The sequence below is a fragment of the Lithobates pipiens genome, unplaced genomic scaffold (genome assembly GCF_037356315.1).
Source record: "Lithobates pipiens isolate NorthernLeopardFrog02 unplaced genomic scaffold, aLitPip1_a1.2 Scaffold_22, whole genome shotgun sequence".
NCBI lineage: Eukaryota > Metazoa > Chordata > Amphibia > Anura > Ranidae > Lithobates > Lithobates pipiens.
Genome location: NW_027507784.1, coordinates 142,094,605 through 142,119,016, shown reverse-complemented (window position 1 = coordinate 142,119,016; position 24,412 = coordinate 142,094,605). Strand labels below are relative to the sequence as shown.

General features: G+C 45.9%; 1 protein-coding gene across 1 annotated transcript in view; it reads right to left on the bottom strand.

The window, feature by feature from the left end:
• The window catches only part of UBE2G2 (ubiquitin conjugating enzyme E2 G2), a 103,761-nt gene that overhangs the window by 14,014 nt on the left and 65,335 nt on the right, over positions 1-24,412 (bottom strand). The window contains exons 3-4 of the mRNA XM_077448412.1: positions 18,004-18,049; positions 1,454-1,572 (exon numbers count right to left, since the gene is read on the bottom strand). Of these exons, the coding sequence (XP_077304538.1) occupies positions 1,454-1,572; positions 18,004-18,049 (165 nt within the window). The remainder of the gene's footprint in view (positions 1-1,453; positions 1,573-18,003; positions 18,050-24,412) is intronic.

Below are 24,412 nucleotides of genomic sequence, written 5' to 3'. Positions count from 1 at the left end.
ACGAATCCGCGGCGGGTTCCCGCATCGCATGCCTCCCGGCGGCAGTTCACACTGCCCTATGCGAACTGCTGGGAGTGTCAGTGAAATGTTAATGACACCCCCAGATCAGTTCGCATATCACAGTGCGATCTGCAAACTCGGATCGCATGGTGTGAACACCCATGCGATCCGATTCTGCTGCGGACCAAAAAAAGGGTCCCGTGCGAGTTTGCGGCGGGTGCGGCGCGAATTCAGCCATACTATCTGTATGGCTGAACTCGAATCGCACAGAGATCGGATGTGATTTGCACTGCAGTGCGGTGCGAATCACATCCGTTCTCATAAACCGCTGCAATGTGAACCCAGCCTTAGTGACACTGGCGACGGGGGGTGATCACGGGGTTAAACCTTTATTGGGGGGGTTAGGGGGGTACATTAGAACTAAAGGGGGCTAACCCTAACTGCCCTAACAGTTATTACAGTCACAAATGACACCAATGCAAAAAAAAAAAAAAATGCAATTGGTGTCACTGTGACTGGGGGGGCAGGGGTAATTGGGGGGGTGATCGGGGGGTGAAGGGGGGGTGTGAGTGTGCCTGGCATGTTCTACTGTGTAGTGTCGTGTTGGTGCAACTCACCGATCCTCTCTCCTCGGTGCCGGAACTAAAAATACCGACACGGAGGAGAGATTACATCACTTCCTCTCCTGTGTTTACATTACAGGAGAGGAAGTGATGTCACGGAGCATTTCCATTCGTCGGGAGCGATCGCGAGGGGGTGACCATGAATGAATGGCTGCCCCCTCATCCCGGATCGCTCCCGAACGAATACCGACCGCCGCAGGCACCGGGGGGGGGCCCCGATCGGGCCCCCCACCCACGGGAAGGCAGGGACGTATATATACGCCCATATGCCTGCCCGTGCCATTCTGTCGACGTATATCGTCGTGCGGCGGTCGGCAAGTGGTTAAAGTGTAACTTTAGTCAGAAAATTAAGTCCTGCTAGATCTCATCACGTTGCCCCTTTTGCGGGTATGTAAAACATTAAAAATACATTTCTATGTTGTTTAAAATCCGTAATGTCTCACCCTGCTTTGCACATACTGTTGTTCTCTATTTTTAGGCAATGCCGAATTTATAGAGGCCAATCTTCTGACAGCCTAAGGATTTACTGCTGCTCAGGGGCTTCAGCAAAATGCCAGCCTCCAGCAATAAGAAACAGTAAAAAAGCTGGAGGCAGTGTACAGCACACACTGATTTTGGTAGCATAATTATGAACGTGGAATGTATGTTCCTTGCTAAACAACATTATTTTTATCAAGTTGTTATGGGTAAAGTTCCACTTTAAATATCAAACTAATCTTTGAAATGATCCCAAAATCCCAAGAATGTCTGTTCATAAACAGCACATACCCTAAAAAAGATTTATATAATACATTAGATGAAGAAAAGCATTTGTTGATTTTATTACTTACTGTTTGGATGAAACATTTCACAGGTAAACCTCATTTTTGGAGGACTTAGGGGATAATCTAAAGGGAAGCTGAGGATTGCTGGGAATACCCCACACTCAAAACATGTGTCCTCTGGGCCCCTACAGAGACAGGAACAGTAGACAATCATTAAAAAGCAAAAAATTGTACAGGATGAAAAATAACTACACATAATCATGTTTTCCAAAACAGGTTGTAAAATAAATGTAAGCTTTCCTGCACTGAAGTTAAACTAAATAGCTAAGAGAAGCCAGAGATGGGCATGGAGACATCTACCTGTACTAGATTGCTCTGGGGCCTACCATTATTTTCTTCACATTGTATGCATAAAAGTAAAAAACCTTAATACTACCATCTTGATCTAGCGATGTGCACAAGGGCAGAGGCTCACTTGGGTCACTTCTTCCTCATTGGCTGAGACAGCAGCAGGAGCAATTTTCAATTGGAGCCAGTGAACCAATGAAGAGAGAGACAGTGGGGGCGGAGTTGAGTCACATGTGTGTGTGAATGGACACAAAAAGCAGCAACTCAGCAGTGAGCCTTCTTGGGTGCCCCATAGCAAGGTTCTTGCTATGGGGGCACTCAGCAGGAGGGAGGGACCAGGAGTGCCGGCGGGGGACCCGAAAAGAAGAGGATTGGGGCTGCTCTGTGCAAAACCATTACACAGAGCAGGTAAGTGTAATGTTTTTATTAAAAAAAATAAAATAAATGCCTTTACAATCACTTTAAAGGATTGGCTTAATCTTACAGATATATTTATGCAGCTTGTTATTGCCCTATATATGGTAACCTAAAGCAGATCTTCAACAACCATTAGCATTTTTACCTCTTACCTGTTATTGTGCATACAGCTGGAAAAAAACATACTTGGCAACACCTAGAAAATACATCAGAGTTCTGTTCTAATATGCCACTCTCAATTGCTGGACACCAGGTCCCCTGCCTCCATCTTTGCCCTTTACATCATTGGGAGAGGGCTTTCTCTTCCTAGTACCTACTGTAGAAACAGCTCCCTGATGACACAGATGCCTCTTCCTGAGGTGTGGGGAATCTTCCTGCCGCTTCTTGGGATATGGGAGGTTGGTATCACGGAAGACTGCATGAGTATCCTGTTTTGCCTACGTAGAAGGTTGGCTGGGAAGGAGGGGGCAGAAACAACCAGCAGGTCGGCTTTAAAAAGCCAGATCCACATGTCAGTTATCTGTCTTCCACAGTGTGGGCAGAATTAGGACTTTTATAGCCACCCTATGAGATGTGATCCTTTAAAGTGGGGGGGGGGGGGGAGGGGAGAGAGAGAGAGAGAGAGAGAGAGAGAGAGAGAGCGAGAGCGAGAGAGAGAGAGAATGGATATGAAACAAAGCCTCCTACATAAGTTGTACCTGTTTATCTACAGTCTTCCCTTCTCTACATATGTTCAAAGTGCAGAATTCATAAAGCATGTCAGACTGTCAGAAAAAGGGGGGGGAGAGCTGAAATTACTCTCTGCAGAGTTCAGTGAGAAGAGCTCTGAGAGCTGATTGGAGGGAAAAGACACAAATCCCACCATGCAGCTCACAGGAACAAATCTGAGGTCGTCAGCTGGAGCTCCCTCCCCTGTCACCTTTTTTCTCTTGGTGTCAGGAAAACTTGTCAGAAGTGATTCATGCTGATAGTAGAGTAACAAAGCAGCAGATAGAAATGATACTTGGTGCTCTTAATGGAGACAAGTATACACTATAGAGAGATATTTAATGTCTGAGGTTTACAACCACTTTAATAAAACAGCCTGGGAAAAGTAATTATTGAAGGTGTATGCAGAACACAAAAAGAGAGCCATCAAGGTGAGCAGACCTGGAGTAACTAGCAGAGTATATCTGCAAACGGTTATTTTAAGGATGTGACCATTTTTGTGAGGGACACTAAATACATAACTGACAGAAGATAAAATGAACATAAACTGACATCTTGCTGCCAGTTATCATAAAGTGAATCTGTATCATAAGTTGTACCAGGCTAGATCTTACTTTGCTAATACGGTAGCTGGTTCTATTCCCATCCCCCAAGACATAGGCCGCGTACACACGCGCGGACTGTTCGCCCAACCTTGTTCGGCAAACAGTTTGTCAAACAGTCCGCTCAAAATTTGCATGAGCGGACTTGCCCACACACGAGCGGACTGTTTGACGAACAAGGTTGGGCAAACAGTTCGCTCAACTTTTGAAATGAACGGACTCGCCCACGTAAGGAGGAGGCAAATCCGCCCATTTCGAGCGCGTGTACAGGTAGGCGGGGCCCGCGAAGGAGACGTCGCGGGCTCCGCCGCCTGGAATGGGCTTAAAGGGGAACCCCAACGCCGAAAAAAATCGGCGTGGGGGTTCCCCCCAAGTCCACACCAGACCCTTGTCCGAGCACGCTACCCGGCCGGCCAGGAAAGGGGGGCGAGCGAGCGCGCCCCCCCCTCCTGAGCCGTACCAGGCCGCGTGCCCTCAACATGGGGGGGTGCCTTGGGGAAGGGGGGGGGCCGCGCGGCCCCCCCACCCCAAAGCACCTTGTCCCCATGTTGATGAGGACAAGGGCCTCTTCCCGACAACCCTGGCCGTTGGTTGTCGGGGTCTGCGGGCGGGGGGCTTATCGGAATCCGGGAGCCCCCTTTAAGAAGGGGGCCCCCGGATACCGGCCCCCCACCCTATGTGAATGAGTATGGGGTACAATGTACCCCTACCCATTCACCTGTGAAATAAAGTACAAATAAAAACACACCACAGGGGGAAAAAATATTTTATTGCACAGCCGGGGGTCTTCCGTCTTCGGGGGTCTTCTCGCCGGACTCCTCCGCTATGTGTGTGTAGCTCTTTTGCCAGCGGAGGAGTCCGGCTTTCTTCCTCCCCGCCGCCGGCCTCTTCTCCCGACTTCGGGGGTCTTGTCCCCCTCTTCGGTTCTTCTGCCGGGCCACCGCGCCTGGTCCGGTGGCCCGGTCTTCTGTCGCCGTCTTCCGTTCTTCTGTCGCCGCCTTCGGTTCTTCTGCCGGGCCACCGCGCCTTCTTGTAGCTCTTTTACAGGCGGTGGCCCGGTCTTCTGTCGCCGTCGCCGCCTTCCGTTCGTGTTCTTCTTCTTGTTCTTCTCCAGGCGATGTTGACACGTCGCTCCCTCCGGCCGGAATGCCAGAGCCGCCCTGCGCTGTGACTTATATAGTGACAATGGGGCGGGGTCACATGGTATATGTCACATGGGTTGATGTCACATGGTGACCCCGCCCCCTTACGATGTCATAGTCCCCATGTGACATCAACCCATGTGACCAACCCATGTGACATATACCATGTGACCCCGCCCCATTGTCACTATATAAGTGACCGCACAGCGCGTCCCCGGCATTCCGGCCGGAGAGCTCGTCGAGTCAACATCGCCTGGAGAAGAACAAGAAGAACAAGAAGAAGAACAAGAACGGAAGGCGGCGACGGCGACAGAAGACCGGGCCACCGCCTGTAAAAGAGCTACAAGAAGGCGCGGTGGCCCGGCAGAAGAACCGAAGGCGGCGACAGAAGAACGGAAGACGGCGACAGAAGACCGGGCCACCGGACCAGGCGCGGTGGCCCGGCAGAAGAACCGAAGAGGGGGACAAGACCCCCGAAGTCGGGAGAAGAGGCCGGCGGCGGGGAGGAAGAAAGCCGGACTCCTCCGCTGGCAAAAGAGCTACACACACATAGCGGAGGAGTCCGGCGAGAAGACCCCCGAAGACGGAAGACCCCCGGCTGTGCAATAAAATATTTTTTCCCCCTGTGGTGTGTTTTTATTTGTACTTTATTTCACAGGTGAATGGGTAGGGGTACATTGTACCCCATACTCATTCACATAGGGTGGGGGGCCGGTATCCGGGGGCCCCCTTCTTAAAGGGGGCTCCCGGATTCCGATAAGCCCCCCGCCCGCAGACCCCGACAACCAACGGCCAGGGTTGTCGGGAAGAGGCCCTTGTCCTCATCAACATGGGGACAAGGTGCTTTGGGGTGGGGGGGCCGCGCGGCCCCCCCCTTCCCCAAGGCACCCCCCATGTTGAGGGCACGCGGCCTGGTACGGCTCAGGAGGGGGGGCGCGCTCGCTCGCCCCCCTTTCCTGGCCGGCCGGGTAGCGTGCTCGGACAAGGGTCTGGTGTGGACTTTGGGGGAACCCCCACGCCGATTTTTTTCGGCGTTGGGGTTCCCCTTTAAGCCCATTCCAGGCGGCGGAGCCCGCGACGTCTCCTTCACGGGCCCCGCCTACCTGTACACGCGCTCGAAATGGGCGGACTTTCCGAGCGGGAACAGTCCGCTCATTTCGAAAGTACAGCGGACAAGCCCACACACGGGCGGACTGTTCGCTCAAACACAGTTTCAGCGGACAGTTTTTCGGAATTTCCGAAAGACTTTGTCCGTCCAACTGTCCGCTGAAACTGTCCGCTGAAAGCCCACACACGAGCGGACTGTCCGCCCAAACACTGTTCAGCGGACAAGGTTGGGCGAACAGTCCGCCCGTGTGTACGCGGCCATACAGCTGCTTACCAGCTAAATTATTGATGGCATCAGACAATGCTGTGCCACCCTTATGAGCGTGACAATAATTTGCTATGCCTAAAAAATTTTCTCTAAGGGAGAATGAGGGAATTACAAGAAAAAATTTGCCCCTTTAGGTTGAACTCCTGCCATTTATTTTTTGTTTAGCCAGAATGGTGAACAATTTATATATTTATTAGGTTTCTGTTGCTTCCTACCCCTGTTCCCTTACTTCCCATAGTAAAAGCAGGTCAAGAAGCGAGGAGGAATCTTCCCAATGGAGAACAAATGGGGAAGATTTACTAAACTGGTGCACACAGAATCTACTGCTGTGCACAATAATCAATCAGCTTCTAACGTCAGCTTTTTTTATTTAAGCTTTGACAATAAGGCTCCATTCACACTTGTGCGACTTGTCATGCGACTTTGGACATCAAGCGGCAGCCCTTTTTCTTCAATGGCACCTGTTCGAATCAGTGTAATGTAAAGACAAAGCAAATTTTGAATAGGTCTGTACAATAAGAAACCACCCACAGGTGAGGTTTGCCGGCCATGATGCTCAGACTGCACAGCAATTGAGATGCATGCCCTGCCACTGCTGCAGCCTCTCAGCTATATGAAAGATTGGATGGCTGCACATTCAATACTTGCCAAAAATGGCTTTATTTTAGAACAAAGTCCATAAAAACCGCAACTGACTTTGAAAAGGTGCCTGCACTACTCTAATGCGAATTTTGACCCAGAGGGTGTAAAGTCAGATAAAAGATGCATCAAAGTCGTACTCCAAAGTCAAATCGGAAATTGTGCGACTTCGGAATTGCGCTAGTGTGAATGAAGCCTAAAACCTATAGAAACTGATTGATTACTATGAACATTTAGACTTTGTGTGAACTGGTTTTAGTAAATCTTTCTCAAAGAGTCATAAAACCAGAGAGGTTTAATTCTTCTCCACTCTAATCAAAACTAAGCTTTGGAGTTCTTCTTTACCACTGAGTCTGAGTCTGCCTGAACATGCCCTCTGCCCAGCTCGCCTCTCTAACATTGTGCTATTCAACAGACTGGCAGGTAGTTGTGATATCCTTGGAAAATGCTGTGCCCCCCCTCCCCCCCGACCCCCTCTGGTTCACACTTATGCTGACCACCAAATTAGCCTTTATATGACCCAAGACCCCTCTGGGGAGATATTTACAACTAAACAGCATGAAAGATGTGATGTAACTGCAAAGTTACCCTTAGACTTACAAATGCCTGCAGGGGACAACAGTTTTGCTTGACCTCTGAGCATACATACATATTTCTCAAACTGTTATTTTGACAAGTCAATCATGTATTTGTAAGATTATTCATTGCTGGAAAAGGCATTACCCCGGATCTGATTTATCCAATGACCCGTAAAGTTCATACATACTGTATGAACAAAACATTTTTCAATATATAATTCCATGCCTTTCATCATTATTTAGATGTTATTGTCAATGGGTATACAGGCTTTAGGTGGAACCTGAGATAAACTCAAACACACTGCATTATTTTAAATAATTTAATGGTGTGTTCTATTGCACAGTTAAACCAGCCATAGACAGTTCAAATCTTAGCCAGTTCAGCAGGAACCAGCCGAGATTCAAGCCATGTTTGGGCAAGCTGAATGTACGCAAGTTGATCGATCAAAGTAGGTAAAATCAGTCTGCCGGATTTACATGTAATTATCGCAAGCGGCTGTTATAGAAGCTAGCAGTAATCACTGTGTTCTCCTGACAGTCGGCTTCCCTCATCATCACTGACTGTGTTGCAACCATCAAATTTGCTCCGTCTTTGGCCGGCCTTAGGTTTTAACACCATGTGTCCATCAAGTTCAACCAAAAGTCAAAAACTAAACACATTAAAAACCTTTTATTCTGAAAACCCTAAACTTGCGGTTAACCAGAAGGAGAGAAAAACATATATAAACGTAAACAGGGAAATAATTTTCCCAGATCCCCAATGACAGCCGGATAAAGCAAGTTCGACATATGCATTTTCAGTTATGCTCATGTTAATCTCATATTCAGGCTATTTTTGGATGGAAAGGCCAATATATAGGTTGGAAAAGCACTCCCAATCACTGATCCCCCACAGATTTTTTTGGTGCCAGTCTCTGGCTTAGCCTCCCCTCCCCAACATTGAAATAAACTGGTTATGGATCAACTGCGTGCTCCAAGGGTGGTCAGATCGTGACAAAAATGACCACCCTTGCAAATAATAATAATAAAAAATTATATATTATACATATACTGTATCTCACAAGTAAAAAAAATAGCTTTTCATGTGAAAACACTGAAGAAATTATACTTTGCTAGTAGTAAGTGTACAGTTGTATAACAGTGTAAATTTGCTGTCACTTCAAAATAACTCAGCACACAGAGTACACCCTTAAGTGAAAATGTCCAAATTGGGGCCAAAGTGTCAATATTTTGTGGGCCACCATTATTTTCCAGCACTGCCTTAACCCTCTTGGGCATGGAGATCACCAGAGCTTCACAGGTTGCCACTGGAGTCCTCTTGCACTCCTCCATCACGGAGCTGGCGGATGTTAGAGGCCTTACGCTCCTCCACCTTCCGTTCAATAGGGTTTAGGTCTGGAGACATGCTTGGCCAGTCCATCACCTTTACCCTCAGCTTCTTTAACAAGACAGTGGTAATCTTGGAGGTGTGCTTGGGGTCGTTCTGTTGGAAAACTGCCCTGTGGCCCAGTCTCCGAAGGGAGGGGATCATGCTCTGCTTCAGTATGTCACAGTACATGTTGACATTTATGGTTCCCTCAATGAACTGTAGCTCTCCAGTAATGACAGCACTCATGCAGTCCCAGACCATGACACTCCCACCACCATGCTTGACTGTAGGCAAGACATACTTGTCTTTGTACCCTTCACCTGGTTGCTGCCACACACGCTTGACACCATCTGAACCTAATAAGTTTATCTTGGTCTCATCAGACCATAGGACATGATTCCAGTAATCAACGTCCTTAGTCTGCTTGTCTTCAACAAACTGTGTGTGGTGTATGGTCTGAGTACTGTCAGGCTGACCCCCCCACCCCACCCCTTCAACCTCTGCAACAATGCTGGCAGCACTCATGCGTCTATTTCCCAAAGACAAACTCTGGATATGACGATGAGTATGTGCACTTGACTTCTTTGGTCGACCATGGCAAGGCCTGTTCCGAGTGGAACCTGTCCTGGTAAGCTGCTGTATGGTCTTGGCCACTGTGCAGCAGTTCGGTTTCAGGGTCTTGGCAATCTTCTTATAGCCTAGGCCATCTTTATGTAGAGCAACAATTCTTTTTTTCTGATCCTTAGAGAGTTCTTTGCCATGAGGTGCCATGTTGAACTTCCAGTGACCAGTAAAAGAGATTGAGAGTGATAACACCAAATTTAACACACCTGCTCCTCATTCACACCTGAGACCTTGTAACACTAATGAGTGGCGCGGCGCTTTGCAGGCACTTCGGTGGTGCTGCCCATTGATTTCAATGGGCAAGGGCGCTTTAGGAGTGATGTATACACCGCTCCTAAAGCACTTCAAAGAAGCTGTATTATGCAGGACTTTTTTTTGACATCCTGCCAGCGCAGCGCCTCAGTGTGAAAGCGCTTGGGCTTTCACACTGGGACTGCAAATGAGGCATATTTGAGACGGTTTATATGCGCTGTTTTTAGCACTATAGTGCCTGAAAAAATGCCTCCAGTGTAAAAGGGGTCTGATGGCTGTGTGTTGAGTTATTTTGAGGGGGCGGCAAATTTACACTGTCATACAAGCTGTACACTCATTTCTGTATTTATCGGCGTATAACACGCACCCTAAGTTTAGGAGGCAATTTTAAAGAAAAAAACATTTAGGAGGGAAGTTTAAGGAAAAAACTTACATTTAAATGCCCATCAATGTAGCCTTGTCAGTGTCATTTGCAGCCTTCCATTGCAGCCTTCCATGTCATTAGCAGCCTTCCATTGCAGCCTTCCCAGTCATTTGCAGCCTTGTCAGTTTCTTTTGCAGGCTTTCCGTTTAAAAATGGCGCCGCCAAGATACAGAGCTGATGTCCTGTCTATCTCGGCAGCACTCGGTAGCTCTCGGCTATTTTTGGTGGCTTCCAAAAGCCGCAGAGAACAGCCGAAAATAGCCGAGAGCGGCCGGAAACAGCCGAAAATAGCCGAAAGCTGCCGAGACCGGCAGAAAAGGCAGAAGAGCTCGCAATCGGCGGGTGATCGGCGTATAAAACGCTCCCACGATTTTCCCCTGATTTTAAGGGGAAAAGGGTGCGTGTTATACGCCAATACGGCACTTTACATTGTAGCAAAGTGTAATTTCTTCAGTGTTGTCACATGAAAAGATATGATAAAATATTTACAAAAATGTGAGGGCTGTACTCACTTTTGTGAGATACTGTGTGTGTGTGTGTATGTATGTATATATATATATATATATATATATATATATATATATATATATATATATACACACACACACACACACACATTTTTTCTCTATTTCCATTATTAGAAAAAAAAATTTATTGGAGAACAATTATACTTTAAGGGCCAGTTCACACCAGATGCAGTTCCGTTTTTTCTGCACCAGAAACTGATCGGAAACTGACCAGAAACTGACTGCATGGTGTGAACTAGAGCCATTGGAATACACGGAAAACACTGTGCCTGCATTTTTAGTGCAGAAAAAAAGCGCACGGAACTGCGTCTGGTGTGAACTGGCCCTAAAAATGCACGCACAGTGTTTTGCATGTATTCCAATGGCTCTAGTTCACACCCTGCAGTCAGGTTCTGGTGCATAAACTGACCGGAAACTGACTGCATGGTGTGAACTAGAGCCAGTTGAATACATGGAATGCATGCATGCATTTTGTGCAGAAAAAAAGCGTACGGAACTGCGTCTCGTGTGAACTAGCACTAAGTCAAAAGATGTTCCCTGATCAAAATTCTAGGAATTTGTTTCAAGAATCCTAATCTCCAGGTGTGAAATGAATGTTTGGTGAATTAAATCTTTCATGTCTGAAACTCATTGATGGTACAGTCCAGTTTCTTATACAAGTGTAAAGTGCATAGGATGTTTTTTCCCTAATAAAGCACCTTGGAGTTTCTGTTAAAAAAAATATACACTTCAAAGACTTTATCCCGATACTTGCCATTTTTTTTGTTCAGAGGAGGGGTAGAAAAAACAAAACAACACAGCACAGGAAATCAAAGCATGCTCTAATGGCAAGGTCACGGCGCTCCTCTTAATAGTCAGGGTGTGTGAGGCTATAATTGAACTATCTGCCTGCAAGGCATATCTTAAATGATACACGTCATATAAGCGGGTGGCAGCTGTTTGGAAGAGCTGGGGCAATCCTTTCAAGTGGACAGAGACATCACATGAAAAACTGTCAAATATCTACCATGAGCCTTGTCTGCTCTTGAGGGTCTGAATGAATGCACGATATAGTAGTAGTAAACAGGATGCTGCCATACTGTATATGACGAAAAACCCCATTAAAATGTAAAGTGCTGCGCAAACCGTCGGCACTATATAAATCCTGTATAATAATAATTAAGATATGCTGTACTAAATGAAAACCCATACATTAAAAATAAATCTAAAAATGAGACTGGTAATAGTATGTAAACACAAAGTCCCAAATCAAAATGAACAAGTGGAATAGTATCCAGGACTTAAAAACGGCAGTTTAGTTTAACCACTGGACCTCCGGAAGGGCATTTTTTGCTATTCAGCACTGCGCTACTTTGACTTGTAATTACACGGTCATGCAACACTAAGCAAATGAAATTTATATCATTTTTTTCACACAAATGGAGCTTTCTTTTGGTGGCATTTAAAGCGGAGGTCCACCCTAAAATGGACCTCCACTGATCGGAATCCCCCCCCCCCCCTCCGGCGCCACAATTGGCACCTTTCAGGGGGGAGGGGGGTGCAGTTACCTGGATAATCCAGGTAACTGCACCCACTTCCGGGATAGCTGTCTGCGGAAAGGGGCGTAGATTACGCCCCTTTCCGCAACTGCCCGCCCCTTTGCGCAAGTGCCCCGCTGCCTGCTGGGAAACACACAGTTCCCAGAGGCAGCGGGGACCGTCCGGATTGCGCCGCGCGGCTCGCGCATGCGCAGTAGGGAACCGGGAAATGAAGTCGAAAGGCTCCATTTCCTGATTCCCATACCCAAGATGGCGGCGGCAGGACCCGACAGACGACCTAGCGATCGGCTTCGGGTGCCGACATCGCGGGCGCGCTGGACAGGTAAGTGTCACTATTTTAAAAGTCAGCAGCTGCAGTATTTGTAGCTGCTGGCTTTTAAAAAAAAAAAAAAAAAACGCGGAGTCCCGGTGGACTCCCGCTTTAACCACCACTGTTTTTTTTTTTTTTTTTTTTTATTAATTATATAAACAAAACAGACCCAAAATTTCTGTTATAAAACATATCCAATAAAAAAGGGCAAAATGTATTCTGCTACATATCTTTGATAAAAAAAAAAATCCCAGTAAATGTATATTGATTGGTTTGTATGAAAGTTAGTGTGTCTACCAGACTATAGTGAATATACTGGAATTTACAAAGCTATAAACACTATACTGGTAATGGCGGTGATCAGCGACTTAAAGCGGCGGTTCACACAAAAATTGAACCTCCGCTTTTCGGAACCCCCCCCCCTCCGGTGTCACATTTGGCACCTTTCAGGGGGGGTGGGGGTGCAGATATCTGTCTAAGACAGGTATTTGCACCCACTTCTGGGCATAGACTCCCACAGGAGTCTATGCCTCTTCCTGTCCCGCCGCGCTGTCTGCTGGGATACACACGGGTCCCAGAGACAGTGTGGACCATTCTCATTGTGCTGCACGGCTCACACATGCGCAGTAGGGAACCGGGAAGTGAAGCCGCAAGGCTTCTTTTCCTGATTCCCATACCGAAGATGGCGACGGCAGCATCCGAGGACTGAGGGACGGTTTGGCCTTGGGTGCCGACATCGCTGGACCCTGGAACAGGTGAGCATCCTTTTTTTAAAAGTCAGCAGCTGCAGTATTTGTAGCTGCTGGCTTTAAAAAAAAAAAAAAAAAAAAAAGTTTTGCGGGACTACCTCTTTAAGCCTAGTACATACTACCAGGGCTGAACGAAAAAAACTAAAAGCTCAGGAGGAGCCACTGAGCTGTCCTAACCATGCAATGTTAGTACAGCGATCTCCCCTGCTGTGCTATTGTGTTCCGATAGAACACTACAGTCTTCGTCGTCAGCCACTGGCTGAGAGTGCTGATCAGGATCCAAAATGGCAGACCTATTTTGGTCATGCCCCCCAACTGCAGTACACATGGGTTGAATGTTGGCCGGGTCCTATTGAACTGGCCGATACCTCCCGACAATCAGCCTGTGTGTACTAGGCTTTATAGTGGATCTGCGATAGGGTGGCGGGAAATCTGGCGCTAAATGACAATGGTTGGGAGGGGCGCTAAATGACACTGATGTGGCTAGTGACACTAATACAGTGATCAGTGATAATACTGTATACTGTACTAATGACACTGGCTGGGAAGGGGTTAACATCATGAGAAAATCAAGGGGTTAACTGCCTGTGCCCAACAAGTGTAATGTGTGCTTCTTTTACTCAGGATCTAACTGTTTTTAATTCCTGCTTTTCAGGGAGAAGAAACAGCCAGATCCCTGTTCAGTATACACAAGGGAGGGTTCTTTGTGTTTGTAAACACACAGAACTCTGTGTTACGATTGGACATAGCTGATCAGCAGAATTCAGCCAAAATCAATGGCTGAAATATACTGTCAAACTCATGCTGTGTCCAATCGCAGCACGGGTCAGCAGGGGGTGCTTGCATGAGCGCCCCAAAGAAGGCAACATACATGTACACTGCCGTGCCTGCACCTGCGATCCACTCACAGTCTGTGAGTGGTCGGCAGGTGTTGAAAGCTGAACTTAACTTTCACTTTAACACTTGTGATTGAGGGGTGGTAAACCCCTGTGGCTGAGCCATGTTTTTAACCCCCCCCCCCCCCCCCAACCCTTCCCTTGTTGCTGCTAAGGTAGCAGCCAGTGGTTTGCACATACGGTGTCTAAGCTACTCTGGGCAGCAGCAGGAATTATATCCCTTGTTGTGCTCGAAGATACCTGCCGAATAAACAAGGCTGTGCTGCAATCACACACAACGCACATGGTGACTGGTAATTGTGGGTTTAAAACAGGTGGTGAGGAGGTGATACAATGCCTCCCCCCCTGCCTGTTTATTGCTGTCTGAAGAGCGATCCAAATGTGGATCGCGCTTCAGACTGCAAAGCAAATATGCATGAGGCCTAAAAGTAGAAATGAACAGAATTTTGCTTTTCTGTGTTTGGGTAGAGTAAGGGAAGCTAAAACCCCTTTCAGTTTCTTGTTGCCATCTGTGTCCCATTGGGGAGATATCTCTTCACTTCCTGTACCATAACCAAAACAGCAAGAGAGAGGAATCCAAAGTGAGGGAATCCTGGGATGTCACCAGAACAAGTGTCCCCATTGGAAGATTCCCCCTCTATTGGTGTTCTGGTGTCAACCCAAAATTTGGAATTTTCTCTTACTTTCACTTTTGATTATAATGGCAAATAAGACAAATAAAAAGGGTAGTACACCTGGACACCGTATTTCTTATATAAAGAGCAGACAGTCTTAGCTTCCCAATAGGTGGGTCAGCCATGTCCTTTTCCACTCTGGACACAAAACGTGGCATGGTGAAGCACTCAACCCCCCCCCCCCCTTTTTTTTATTTTCTGCTCATAGTCAGGAGATCAATTTTGGGCCAATCCAGGAGACTGCCGCCATTTCCTTCCCTTTTTTCCCCTGTTTTCCATTATTAATATTATAAAACCTAACAAATGGGTTTAGGGAAGGGATGGTCAAAAATGTCCAAATTAATCAAATACTCCATACATTGGCAGCCTCATTGGCTCTTTTTCTTTGAGGTTATTATTTTGTATGTGTGGTTGCCGCAATTGGTACCCCATGATACCATATAAACCAGCCCAACCACTACCACAACCATTAACAGTCTTAGAGGATGTAAATACACCAAATATCTTTGCAAACCCAGATATGACCTTGTAAAACAACAGTGACACATTCACAGTGCTGTGGGGGACCCAGCAGGCCCAGTCACTACAGACTGCCTGTAGAACACTACAGAGGGGTGGAAACAGGACCAGACACCCAACACGGGAGAGCGACTGTTAGTGACCAGTCTTTATTATAGGAAACTGTTTCGCCTGAGGTTCGTCCAAAAATAATTTTCAAATAACCTTTTATCTAAATATCTCCTTAGAAAGACACAAGACATACTTATTCTGGCTGGGGAAGGATTTTCTTGAGCAGAAACATTTTGGGGAATTCAATGAAGTCCTACTGACACTTTTCAGGTGGTATGGCCCTTTAATATGGCCTGTATCGCATTCACAAATCCCTGCCATCTTTTTTGGTAGCTTTACTGATACATGTGGCAGATTCAGTTTGGAGCCGCTGTACAAAATATGCAATTTTAGTACAACAATCTCCCCTGCTGTTCCATTGTTTTCTGAAAGAAGGATGGCCCCATAGAAAACACTCTGGTCAGCGTTCTCAGCCATTGGCTGAAAGCGCTGATCGAGAGCCAATCAGCAGACGTTTTTCGGTCATGACCCTTCAACAGAAGTTTGGACGGCTTCTGTTGGACCGGCTACAGTACAAACAAGCTAAATGTCTGCCAGTTTTTATTGAATTGGTCAATGATGCCCAACATTTGCCCCGTGTGTCCTAGGCTTAAGTTGGCAAAGACTGGCATAATGCACACAGGGGGTACCGCCTGTCACACTCTCCCAAGTAAGTGAATGGGATCTACCACAATGCAAAATCGCCCTTCAGGAGTACAAAAACAAAAGGCATCATGAGGCGGCCATATCACCTTCTGGGGGGGTAGAAGACACTGCTGCCAGTATGAAACAGGGACCTGTTGTAAGGGTAAATTTTACTTTCCTAGAGTTCAAGTGGTATTAAACTTAAAACCAAAAAAAATTATATATTGCAGCTTACCAATCATTAGATGTGGTGGTTGACTCATTTTCATGCTTTACTCCCAGTTTTCCCTGATAATATGGCCAGTAACACACCTACTGCATTATGGTGCCCCCACTCTGGATGAATGAGCACAAGGGGTACCTTTGGATAGCAGTATTGTCAGCGGGGGGGGGGGGAGGGTTAGATGGACTAGTAGATTTAAATACACAAACAAACTGACGCCAAACTCCAGCTAACACTTTTTTTTTCCTTTTTGTCAATCACAGCCAGTGAGCCAATGAGGAGAGAGCAGGGGGCATGGCTGAACCAAGGCTCTATGTGTTGTATGCATGCATAGCGCAGGACTCGGGAGCGAGCATGCACCAGTACCCCATTAGCGAGTGGCTTGCTATTGGGGGCACTCGTCAAGGGGGAAAAGCCAGGAGTGCTGGCGTGGGGACCCAAGAAGAGGAAGATCAGGGCTGCTCTGTGCAAAACAATTGCACAGAGCAGGTAAATAAAATACTTTTTTTTTTTTTTATAAAGCTGAACCTTTAATACCACTTTAATGCATTTCCTGCATTTAAAGTGGAGTTCCACCCAAAAGAACTTACGCTCATTTGTCTCTTCTCCCCCTCCGGTTCCGATTGGCATCTTCCGGGGTGGGGGGCAGAATACCTGTCTTTGAAAGGTATCCTGTTCCTCCTTCCGGGAGTCTGGGCCGCGACCTGTGACATCGCCGTGGGGCTCCCTCCTCCTCTCCCTGTCGCCGGGCCAGTAGGAGAGAGGAGCGGGCCTCGTGCATGCGTAGTAGGGTTCCCGGTGTGAAGCCGTAAGGCTACACCGCCGGGTACCCTTACCTGCAATGGTGGCGGCAGCACCTGTGCGGGTGCTGCCATGTGTTGCCAACATTGCTGGACTCCAGGACGGGCAAGTGTCCTATTGTTAAAAGCCAGCAGCTGCAGTTTTTTCTTTTGGGCGGAACACCAATTTAAGCAATCTGTATTCATGAATCTCCAAAGTTTCAGACAAATCTATGCTCTATTTCTATGAAAAATATAATTGCTCATCATAATTTGTTCATCTATGTTTGAGTGTAATCTACACCAGGGATATGCAATTAGCGGACCTCCAGCTGTTGAAAAACTACAAGTCCCATCATGCCTCTGCCTCTGGGTGTCATGCTTGCGGCTGTCAGAGTCTTGCTGTGCCTCATGGGAATTGTAGTTCTGCAACACTTGGAAGTCCGCTAATTGCATATGCCTGCTCTACACAATAAGTAAATTGTTCCTTTTATTAATACATAGGATCATGGCTGAAAGATCTTAATGGATTCAAGAATACTAACATATATATATATATATATATATATATATATATATATATATATATATATATATATATATATATATATATATATATATATATATATAAAGAATACTAATAAAATCGATTTTTCCTTGCAGGCAAATTAATAACAATACCAGTTAGCAAAAACAATTGCTTGCTAAATGTTGAGGATACAATAGATGCCACTAATAAAATGATTGTTATTCCAGATATTACAAATGTTTTTATTTCCCCGCCCTGCAGTATAATACAGACGTTGGCGTAAAACCAGTAGTGAAAGATCAACATCAGATTCCAGCAAAGGGGAATTCCTAAGTATGGGAGTGAGGGAGTACAAAAAGCATAAATATCATTTTTACAAGCTTCAGACAAGCAGGTGAGAGCTGAACATAACCGCCAATCCTGCCACTGCTGACATCGCCAACAACTAATAATACTCTCCCTTAGGTATGTAGGTACGGTCTGCTAGCAGAATGTGGCCTGCAAATTACAGGCATGGTGTTCGAAAATGAAAGTGTATAGGGATTATTTCAAGACAAAGAATGTATCCACTTCAGTTCTGCTGCATTCACAGGGGAATGAAGCGTACAATAGTGTTACTGTTCTGGTTAATAATACAGTGGATGTTATGAATTACTCACATGATTAGAGCTTCCCATTCAAAGAAGTTCTCTTCATTAATGGGGCCTGAAAGACAGTAATAATAATTATACAGAAAACTTTGTCCAATCACAACACAAAGGAACTTTGATAATGAGAATTGCTTTAACATTTTCTATCTGCTGCAAATACTTTATCCAATTTAACATTAGAGGGAAAAGCATTTTGTATTTTCAGTAATTATATATTTTGAGTTTTTACAGTTTTAACTTAAAGCCCAACTCCAGCCATTTTTTTTCTAATTCCATCAACCTTCACCTTAAAGTGATACTAAAGTCTTGTTTTTTTAGTTAGAAAAAAAACAAACATGTTATACTTACCTGCTCTGTGTAGTGGTTTTGCACAGAACAGCCCGGTCCTCCTCTTCTTGGGTCCCTCTTCGGTGCTCCTGGCCCCTCCCTCCTGCTGAGTGCCCCCACAGCAAGCAGCTTGCTATTAAGGCCCTGAGCTGAGCTGCAGCTCCCAGTGTCTATTCTGGCCCCCTTTCTCTCCTCCTGGCTGGCTGACTTTGATTAACAGCAGCGGGAGCCAATGGCGCCACACTGCTGTCTCAGCCAATGAGGAGGGGAGCCCCGGGCAGCCGAGACACCACTGCAACATCGTTGGATCTAGATGGGGCTCAGGTAAGTATTGGGGGGGGCGCTGGACACGGAATGCTTTTTATCTTAATGCATAGAATGCATTAAGGTGAAAAACCTTCTGCTTTTACAACCACTTTAAAACAAAAAATGCAGATTAGGCTGCAATACTTACCTTCAATCCACAGTTGTTCCCTGTAGTACTTCCTCTTCACCACAAGATGTCCTCTGTTTATAGGTTTGATAATGTCAAGCCTCATTCACCCTGGAAGACTGAGGGCATACAGGACATTATGGAACTACCTCCAGAGGGGGCATCACCACAGCATCTTTCATTTATAGTGTATTGATGAAGAGAGAGGCACTGACATGATGGTCTACTGGTCTCTGCATTATCAAAGGAGCACCTACTGCTAGGAAAAGACCTAGGAGGAAGAGGACCCAACCAACCTGAAGCAAAGCATACTACAAGGTGGCTGAGCATGGAGTTGGGCTTTAAATATAGAGATTTATAGATCAGCAGATAAAGGAAGCAAGCACTCATTCTTCAATTCCATTGCTTCCCTTTCACACTGAGGTGGTTTTCGCGTTAGACATAGCGCTAGACATAGTTTCTGTAAAGTGCTTGAAAACCGCCTACCATTCATTTCTATGTGATGTTTCACACTGGGGCGGTGCGCTTGCGGGACGTTAGGAAAAGTCCTGCAAGCAGAATCTTTGGGGTAGTTTAAGAGCGCTGTATTTAGCGCTCCCAAAATACCCTGCTAATTAAAATTAATCGAGCGCCTGAAAAGCGATTCAGAAGCACCGCAACACAGGCGCTATTAACCTCTTCTTTGGGGTTAAAAGTGCCCGCTAGCGGCCGAAAAGTGCAGCTTAAACAGCGGTAAAGTACAGCTAAAACAAGCGCAGCTTTACCACCAATGCAGGGGCAGTCCCAGTGTGAAAGGGGTCTTAAACAGTGCTGAGACAGGATATGAGCCACACAGAGAACCTTGCATTCAATGATTATACCAACTCAAAGAACTCAGAACTTTACCTTAACAACTTGATAAAAAATAATGAACTTTAACAAGGAACATACATTCCACATTATTAATTATACTACCAAAATTAGTGTGTGCTGTACATTGCTTCCAGCACAACATAAGCATGTGCAGAGCAGGGTGAGACAGTGTATTACTGGAATTTAACCACTTGCTTACTGGACACTTAACCCCCCCTTCCTGCCCAGGCCAACTTTCAGCGCGGTCACACTTAGAATGACAATTGTGTCGTCATGCTACACCATATGCATATGAAAGTTTTGTACTTTTTTTCACAAAAATAGAGCTTTCTTTTGGTGGTATTTAAAGCGGAGTTCCGCCCAAAAATTCAACTTCCACTGCCCAGGTTCCTCCCCCCCCCACCCCTCCAGTGTCACATTTGGCACTTTTCAGGGGGAAGCAGATACCTGTCTAATCCAGGAATTTGCTCCCACTTATGGCGAAAGATCGCTGCAGTATCCGCAGCGATCTACGCCATGCCTGGCCCCTCCTCCAATGCCCCCCCCCCCACTGTCTTCTGGGAGACACGCAGGTCCCAGAAAACAGCAGGGACCACTCAGAATGTGCAGCGTGACTCACACATGTGCAGTAGGGAACCAGGCTGTGGGACGGGTCAGCTTCAGGTGAGGACATCGCAGGCTCCCTGGACAGGCAAGTGTCCTTGTTTTAAAAGTCAGCAGCTGCAGTATGTATGTATGTAGGTATGTATGTAGCTGCTGATAAAAAAAAAAAAAAGACCAAAAGTTTTTATAAAATTTAGCAAACAGGTAGGTGGCACTGATTGGCAGCACTGGTAGGCAATTATAGGTGGCACTGGTGGGCACTGCTTAGCAGAACTTCTGGTCACTGGTAGGTGGCACTGGTGGGCACTAATGAAGCAGCTGTGGCTCTCCGTGTGCGGGACCGATGTCCCATTAACACAAGCCGGTAATCGGCTTTTTCTTTTTGTCCTCGCGCTGTCAGCCGATTACTGTCTTCTGTTTACATCAGGCGATCAGCTGTCATTGGCTGACAGCTGATCACGAGGTAAGGGACCGGGATCTCATGGACTCGCTGCTCACAGAGCGGGGCACGCAGGCAGTTCATGCACAGGAGGACATACATGGACACCCTCCAGGCAATTTAGGCGGCCAGCGCTGTAGCCGTCTTGTGGCTATAGCATGGGTGGGAAGAGGTTAACCGCTTGCCGACCGGCTGCCATCATAATACGGCAGGTCGGCTCTCCTGCACAAAACGCCGTAGATGTACGTCAGTCTTTGCACAGGAGTTACCGCGTGCGCACACGCCGTCGCTAGCTTTGGGAGTGTGACCGTGGGTCCGGTGGACTCGATTGGCCCCCTGGCGACCTGCGATCAAGTTGTACAGACGCAGAACAGGGAACTGCCTATGTAAACAAATCCCCCAGTTCCTGATCACTGGGAACATAAGATCTCTGACATATCATCTGGCAGATGATATGTCAGAAATCTTATGTTCCCAGTGATCGGGAACAGCGATCTCTGACATGTGCCTTGTAGCCAATCCCCCCTACAGTTAGAACAGGGAACCCACTTAACCCCTTGATCGCCCCCTAGTGTTACACCCTTCCCTGCCAGTGTAATTTTTACTTCCATCAGTGTATTTTTATAGTACTGATCAATGTAATAATGTCATTGGTCCCCAAAAAGTGTAATTTGGGGTCAGATTTGTCCGCCGCAATGTCGCAGTCCTGCTAAAAATTGCAGATCGCCGACATTACCAGTAAAACTAATAAAAAAATAAACATAAAGGTCCTTAAATCTATCCCATAATTTGCAGACACTTTTGCGCAAACCAATCAATATACGCCTATTGTGATTTTTTTTAACAAAAAAAAGAATATATATTGGCCTAAACTGATGAATAAATTAGTTTTTTTTATATATATTTTTGCATATGAATTATAGCAGAAAGTAAAAAATATTGCTTTTTTTTTTTTTCAAAATTGGCAGTCTTTTTGTTTATAGTGCAAAAGATAAAAACCACAGAGGTGATCAAATACCACCAAAAGAAATCTCTGTTTGTGGGGGAAAAAAGGTCGTCAATTCTGTTTGGTTACAGAGTCGCACAGACACGCAATTGTCAGTTAAAATGACGCAGTGCCCTATAGCTTTAACTATTGGTTAAATCTACAATAACTTACTTTTCTTGTCCTTATCCACGTTTGCAGATGTGGGTTGTGTGTTTTTTACTGTGCGTTTTGTAGCATTCGCCCCTTGTTTTTTCACATGGCAAAATGTGTGTTTGCTTCTGTGTTTGGTGTGCCGTTTAATTAATGGCACTGAAAGCACAGCTAGTAATTTTAGGTGCATGTATTTAGTGAGAAGAGTGATCACTGATTGATTGCATTTCATTTAAAAAACGTGCACCTGGGAAAGGGTGGATGATGCAGGGTGTGTGCTAATGAGGTCAGCTGGTCAACGCCTTCCAGTGTCATGACTTACACCCCTTTCACACCAGGGTGTTTTGCAGGCGCTATAGCGTTAAAAATAGCGCCTGCAATCCGCCCTAAAGAAGCTGCACCATTGTGTGTAGCGTGAAAGCCCCGAGGGCTTTCACACTACAGCGGTGCGCTGGCAGGGTGTCAGAAAAAAGTCCTGCCAGTAGCTTCTTTGGAGCGGTGAAGGAGCGGTGTGTTTACCGCTCCTCCACGGCTGCTCCCATTGAAATCAATGGGGCAGCGCTGTAATACCGCTGGCAAAACGCCGCTATTGTGGCGTATTGCTGGTGGTTTTAACCCTTTCGCGGCCGCCAGCGGGGGTAAAAGCGCCCCGCTATCGGCCAAAATGCGCAGCAAATCCGGCGGTAAAATGCCACTAAAAATAGCGGCGTTGTACTGCCGATGCAATGGGCGGTGTGGTGTGAAAGGGGTCTTAAAGTTTGATCAGGAAGAAGAAATTACTAATGGAAACGTGGATTAGGACAAGAAAAGTAAGTTACTGTTGCTTTAACTGCTTGCTGTCCAGCACACGATGATATACGTCGGCAGAATGGCATGGCTGCGCAAATGGGTGTAACTGTACGTTCCCTTTAAATCACGGACAAGCCGGCCCACGCATGCCCACCACAGGAGTGCACCCATGGGCTCGATGTCCACCTGTGGCCCACACTGGTGACAGTATGTAAAAAAAATTTTTTTTTTACTTTTAACCACTTAAGGACCAGGCCCCTTTTTGCGATTCGGCACTGTGTTGCTTTAACTGACAATTGCACGTTGTCGTGTGACGTGGCTCCCAAACAAATTGGCATCCTTTTTCTCCCGCAAATAGAGCTTTCTTTTGGTGGTATTTGATCACCTCTGCGGTTTTAATTTTTTTGCGCTATAAACAAAAATAGTTTTTTACTTTTTGCTTTAATAAATATCCCCAAAAAATATATCAAAAAACATTTTTTTTCCTCAGTTTAGGCCGATATGTATTCTACATATTTTTGGTAAAAAAAAAAAATCGCAATTAGCAATTATTGATTGGTTTGTGCAAAAGTTATAGCGTTTACAAAATAGGGGATAGTTTTATAGCATTTTTATAAAAAAAAATTTATTACTAGCAATGGTGGTGATCAGCGATTTTTATTGTGACTGCGACATTATGGCGGACACATCGGACATTTTTGGGACCATTGTCATTTATACAGCAATCAGTGCTATTTAAATGCACCGATTCCTGTGTAAATGACACTGGCAGTGAAGGGATTTCACTAGGGGGTGGGGAGGGGTTAAGTGTGACGTGTGTGCTTTTTTTTACTGTTGGGCGTGGCTTGGCATGTGATGTCACTGATCGTCTTTCCCTATAACAGGGAACAGACGATCGGTGACAGCCACACTAGGAAACACGGGGGGAGGTTTGTTTACACATACCTCTCCCCGTTCTTCAGCTCTGTGACCCGATCGCGGGACACCAGCGGCAATCAGGTCCGTGGGTCTCGCTGCCACGGTCACGGAGCGCAGGACCGGGTTGCGAGCGCGCGCTGCCGACAGCACGCGCGCAACCCACGGCTGGGCACTTAAAGCGCAACGTACCTGTACGTTGATGTGCCCAGCCGTGCCATTCTGCCGGCGTAAATGTGCAGGAGGCGGTCCTTAAGCCGTTAATGTCTTAATTTCCAAATAATTGTGACAAAAATGTAGAACTTCAAAAAAGTCGCTATGTCCCTTACTAAATATCATGGACTCTCTACTTTCCAAAAATGGGTCATTTGGGGGTATTTGTACTGCCCTAGTGTTTTCAGGCCTCAAGGATAGAGATTGGGTGTCAGTACTCAGGACTGATCAAGTTTCAGGTATATACAATATACCATAGTGTGTGGACTCTGTAACTTTCCTACAGAGTATATAACAAACATTGATTTGGGTTATTTTCACAAAAGAAATGTAGCAGAATACATTTTGACATAAATTTATGAAGAAAGATTATTTATTTGAAAAATATTATAACAGAAACTAAAAAAAAAACTTGTTTTTTTTCCCCTCACAATTTTTGGTGTTTTTTATTTTGTAAAAAACCCAGTGGTGATCTGAATGGTGTACGGTATTTTTTTGATCTAGTGTACAGCGCTGAGGGTCATCTGCATTGCAGCATTAGAGCTCTCTTGAATGTGATTACAAGAGATTGCTTTCAGTGTAGTAGCACAACACAGTGCGCTGGAAGTTATTTTAATTTTCATTTGTAGTTCACAGCTTGGAAAGGAAAGGCAAAAAACCGATATGTCAGTGAAGTTTAAAGTGGTATTAAACCCAAAAGCAAACAATT